This window comes from Chenopodium album, chromosome 4, assembly GCF_948465745.1.
Source record: "Chenopodium album chromosome 4, dcCheAlbu1.1, whole genome shotgun sequence".
Classification (NCBI taxonomy): Eukaryota; Viridiplantae; Streptophyta; class Magnoliopsida; order Caryophyllales; family Amaranthaceae; genus Chenopodium; species Chenopodium album.
The window spans coordinates 8,922,001-8,927,758 of record NC_137837.1 but is presented as its reverse complement, the minus strand read 5'-3'; the positions used below and the strand labels follow the sequence as shown (position 1 = coordinate 8,927,758).

General features: G+C 29.5%; 1 protein-coding gene across 1 annotated transcript; it reads left to right on the top strand.

Moving 5' to 3' along the window:
• The first annotated feature begins 833 nt into the window (after nt 1-833).
• LOC145626611 (transcription factor bHLH94-like) lies at nt 834-4,066 on the top strand. The gene is made up of 3 exons (XM_081679071.1): nt 834-1,602; nt 2,672-3,136; nt 3,599-4,066. The coding sequence occupies exons 1-3, from the start codon at nt 1,009-1,011 to the stop codon at nt 3,677-3,679; spliced, it is 1,140 nt and encodes a 379-aa protein (XP_081535197.1). The 5' UTR covers nt 834-1,008; the 3' UTR covers nt 3,680-4,066.
• Nucleotides 4,067-5,758: the final 1,692 nt, after the last annotated feature.

Here is a 5,758-nt window from a genome sequence, read left to right as displayed (position 1 = left end):
TTTTTACTATTCATGTAACATGGTTGACTTAATATTTTCATCTCTGATCTATACAGTAAATAAATGTTACTCCCCCCGTCCCCGATTGATAGTCACTTTTGAAGAAAAATCACGGGAATTAAGGAGAATTAAGGAAAGTACATTGAAAATGTAAATTTACATTGGGTATGCAAAAAAGTAGAGAGAGAAAGTAATTAAAGTACATGGGAAAGTTAAATTTGCACAAATATTTTTGCAAATGTTAGAGAATTTTGTTAAAAAAATAATATTAGTGGTACTTGAAAAAAGCAAATGTGACTAACATTTTGGGTGCCCAAAAATAGCAAAAGTGACTATCAATCGGGGACGGAGGGAGTATTATACTAATATATCATTAGATTAGTCATAATGTCTAGTTTCATTATATAATTTTTACTAATAGACAATTAAAGATATTAATGGTCAAAGTTATGTTTCGGCAAATGTGTCGATCAAATTGATGCTAAGAAATAGAGGGAGTATTATTTTAATTGGATTTTTTTTTACCAGATATCCTTTGTATTTGGACTAACAAATTATGATGAAATTCAAGTGAATAAAACATATACACTAGGAAAAAAAAATAAAATTGTCTTGACAATACCAAAAATATCCTTCCAACAATGAACCAATCAAATCCTACACACATAATCACTCACTAATCTTTCTTATTATACAACACTAATGAAGTCTATTTTACCCTTTATTGCAAAAAAAAAAAAAAAAAAAAAAAAAAAAAAAAAAAAAAAAAAAAAACCAACCTGCCAAATATTTTCACGTGCAATATATGCTGTAGAACATTAAGGGGCCTATAAAACCCCCCAAAAATGTTTCTAAAGAAAGCACAAAAACATTAACTTTGATACATTATCTTCCTTAGTCTAGCTTAATAGCCAACCCACTTCCTTTTGTTGCCCAAAAATAGAGAAAAAATAAAAAGAAAAGAAAGAGCTTGCTTTGCATTTGGTGGGGCGACCCAATTTAATAGCGATGGCACTAGAAGCAGCCGTTTATCAACAAGACCTTTTTAGCCATATTAATGGCAACAAAGATTTCTACCCTTTATTATTAGAACCTTGGTTTGATAATAATAACAATATTACCAATATTAATTACAATAATAATAATGATACTTTATTTTCTTATGATTGTAACAATATTAATGATAGTTGTTACTTAGTTGAGAATAATAGTAATAATAATGATGCTAATCAAGTAGATTTTGATTGGCATTCTTATTATTATTCTCATCATAATGATGATGGTATTATTCCTCCTACTTGTAGTGTTGTTAGTGATTTACCACCCTTGAATAGCTATGATCATGAGTGTTGGAGGTTGGCTAACTCCTCATCCCCCGACGAAGAGCGCGAGCCAAAGGTTGTGGAGGGCTATGATGATGGTGTTGCTATGGAGATGTTGATGAGGCCGAAGCAACGACGTCGTGCTAGAGCTAAGAAGAACCAAGAGGAGATTGAGAATCAAAGGATGACTCACATTGCTGTTGAGAGGAATAGAAGGAAGCAGATGAATGAGTACTTGAATGTGCTTAGATCTTTGATGCCTGAGTCTTATGTTCAAAGGGTATGTATTGTCTTTTTATCTTTCTTCTATTTTCTCTTAGTTTATCTTCTTATTCTATATACATTATGATTATTTTTATGTACACTATGACATCTTAGCTCATGAGGCTTGTCCCTAGGAGAATGGAAGGTCAATTATGTGTAGCCTTTTGTGTACAAAAAGCTACCGTGCGCCTTTAATAATTGTCACGTCACTAGTAAAATTCTTGTTATTTTCATGGTGAAAAATATTTTTGAACATAGATAATAATTTAATGTTGTGTATGTGAGATGAGCGAGGTTGATTATTACAGAGTAATCTGAATTAAATGTGTGATGATAAATGAATAATTTCTCTCCTAGATGTACAATAGAAAAGCCAAATATCTTGATCAGTATACTCTATTAAGTAGCGTAAATTGAAGTATGTATCCTGTCTTACCTTTTATGGTCAACCCTATATTAGTTCTTACAATGGGAGCAATTATGTTTTCTTAAAAAAAAAATAAAAAAATAGACCAAGTTTATCCAAATTTTGAGAGGGAAATGGTTGCTTTCTTTTGATCTCCCAAAAATAAAGAGGAAAACTTTTATAGACAAGTTTTTTAAATTTGAATTTGATTTCACCCTCATTTCATAGAAACTTGGATCCTAGCTTATCAACTATTAATAAGTTCATGCTAGTTTATATACTTCTTGCATAATCTTGTATCAAACTAAAAAATACATCTTAATCAATTTTTTACTTTATAATTTTTACAAGACATTTACTTTATTATTATTTTATTTTATTTTTTTTAAAAAAAAGAAAAAAAAAAAAAAAAAAGAGGAGCTTTTATGTGGAAATGCAATGCTAAATCTTCAAAAGGGGAATTGATCCCATAAACTATGCTCTTGTGAAGTCATGATCAAAAGTGCCAAAATCAATTTTTAATTTCCCTTATATATGTAATTAAGGCAAGGAGATCTCTAGCTCTTCCTAAAATGGATCAATTTGAACAAAATTATTTTGAAAAAAAAGGCAAGCAATGTGTAAGCCAGTAAAAAGTAAAAGCTAACTTTGCTTTTACTTTTCATTTTACATATTAAAGGGAGACCAAGCTTCAATAGTTGGAGCAGCAATCAACTTTGTAAAGGAGCTTGAACATAACGTACAAAATTTGAGTGCAAAGAAGCAAATGAAAGAGAATCTCGAATCAAACGGTAACTCATCATCAAGCTCTACAACAATGCCCTTTGGAGAGTTCTTCACTTTTCCACAATTTTCTAGCAATAGCAATCTTGATAATGAAGATCAAACAAAGGCTAGCGGCGCAACAAGCCCTCAACAACTTGATCATGCTAGTGTTCGAGGTAGTACTAGTAGTGGTGGGCTAGCCGCGGATGTAGAGGTTACAATGGTTGAGACCCACGCACATCTTAAGATAAGGTTAAGGCGCCCGCCTAAGCAGCTATCTAAGCTTGTGTCTGGCTTGCATAGTTTGAGGTTGTCCGTCCTACATCTTAATGTTAACACTGCTGATGATGGAGTTGTCCTTTACTCTTTTAGTCTCAAGGTTTGTGAATTCTGAAACTATCTTAATTCAATTCCTTAATTAGCTTGGATTATTACCATTTTCGCTTGAATAATATACTTAGCATTAAATGTAGTCATGTGGTGTTACTCTTGCATATGATATGATTTATGTTAAATCTTTAGTTAAATATATGTGTGACTGACTGACTAATTAACTGTAACGTGTCAGATACATGACATTCCTACATATAGATAATTTCATTAGGTAAATATCTTTAATCTTTAATAAAATTTGTTTTAAATGGATAGAGATTATTATCTAAAGATGGATTCGTTGTGGATGTGATGCATGTAATTAAGTTTAAGTAGCTATTATTAAGGACTACAAATGTACAAAATTAAGTGAAATAGCATACTAGGCTAATTTAAAATTATCGATAAAATATGTGCTAATATAGATGTTTAATAATTATCTCACTTAAGTTATTATATATGATTTCAGGTAGAAGATGAGAGCAAGCTAAACTCCGTGGATGAAATTGCAAGAGAAGTGTACCAATTACTAGGTAGGATTCAAGAATGAAGAGACTAGCTAGCTAATTTTTTTTTTCCCTTTTTTTAATTTTATTTGTAACTGTTGATTAATTAGTCTTTATTTATGTGTTTCTTTATAAAGGCCAGTACTCTTATTAGCTGGCTGTCCAATTATATTTCTCCAACCAATCTAAACATTTTAATCTTTTTTCTTGTGATTAATCATGTACTAGCTAGCTAGTCCGTAGTATAATGTTTGTACTTCCCAATTGCAATATGTGGCTAATTTTATGGTCGCATTTTGTCATTTATAAGCAAGAAATTAAAGCATGTCTCTCATTATTTTGCTAGAAGTTGTAGATTTTGTGAATAAACTAAATTGCTTCATTAGTTTTCCCTCTCGATCTCTCATAATTGTGACAATTGAATTTAGGTTATTACATTTATTTAATAGTAGGATTTACACCTTTTTTTTTTTTTTTTTTTTTGAAATATAGGATTTACACTTTTTTTTAAAAAAAAAAAAAATTAAGGTTATGACATAATCTATATATATTAATCCCTCTGTCTCTAATTGATAAATTTAAATCTTGTGATTGTTTAATTGAAAGAGATGTTTAATTTAAAAAAAAAAAAACTAATTTATGGAAGTTGCTTGAACGAGTTTCTTTGGAATACATGTTTGTGAATGTAAAATATAGAACGTAAAATGACTTCAATTTATTCTACCCTAAACTTGGTCAAATTTACTTTTATCATTTACTACTCCCATCTTTTCTACCAATATATTATTCCAATATTATCAACAGGTCATTTTAATTACTCAATAGATTAGTAGATAACAATAAAAAATATATACTAAACACTTTAATTCATTTTAAAAAAATACTTATTATAATCGTTCGATATCCAATTTAATACATCCAATTAATAATGGCTAACAACTAATAGCTAATTGATCATCCAACTAGCCACTAACTCTTTAATTCCCTAACAGAATCTATATCTTCTCAAATTAATCAATAAAATTTTCAATTTCCATCAAGAAAATAGAGATAGATCGAATTATTTGAGTGGTATAAATCTATCACAATAATATATACCAAGTTATGGAAGGAAAGAATAAATAAAATTATGGGAGAAAGGGGAAAAAAAACTTATGATGCAAACAATTTTTGTGAAGAGTAGGAATGAGATCATATATGAGGTTGGTATGACATGAAAGACCAATAAAAGAAATAAATTAGAGATTCCCAAATGAGCACTAATAACAACAAAGGCAAGTCTTGTTTCTAACTTTTTTAGGCAACAACGTAAACATACTTACATTTTTCATAAAGTTTGTAAAAACTTAAGGAAATTCCTCTAAATTATTTAATATTCCATCATTCCATGGTCCCCAAAAAATATATCTTTATCGTTCATATATTATACAATATATTATGCCCTACATAAATAAATACAAGTCAGAAAAAATAATGGATTGAATCTTTGTTAGAAGAAATTTGTGGTTGTTGGTAGAAAGAAAGTGAGTAACTTTGTTGGTACGAGTAGTTTGTTATAGCAGTTGGTGTACCCCTTTACGTCTACAATTACATTATTGGAGATTTTGAGTTGTATATGTCACTCTTCCATCACTAAACAATAGCTTTAATTAGATGGGTCATGAGGCAAAATATTATAAGACATACATCGTCTTTCTAACTTCTAATCATCAATCATTCGATCATTTCATGTAAGATATCGTTTTCCTTAATTGATGATGAAGATTCTATAAGTATTCAAAAAATTGTGGGTCGATAATTTTATCTAGTGATTTAATTTTGTAAAGAAATGAGCATGTAATATGGCTAACAATGATACATACTACACTTTCTACATTTGTTGTTTCTTTTTATTATGTATTCTTTAATGTGTTCATCTTGAGTTAAGTGCAAGTAGTAATCATAAAGATAACATAGCATATTTTGTTCATATAAAAATAAAGTGTTTTATTTTTTAAATTATCCTAGCAAGATGTAAATCAATCAAAGAAATCATTTTTAATAGAGAAAAAAAACCTCCAAAGTACATACATGAGTCATCAAAATCTATCCAAAGTACATGAGCAGCTTTAAGCGAAAGCTTC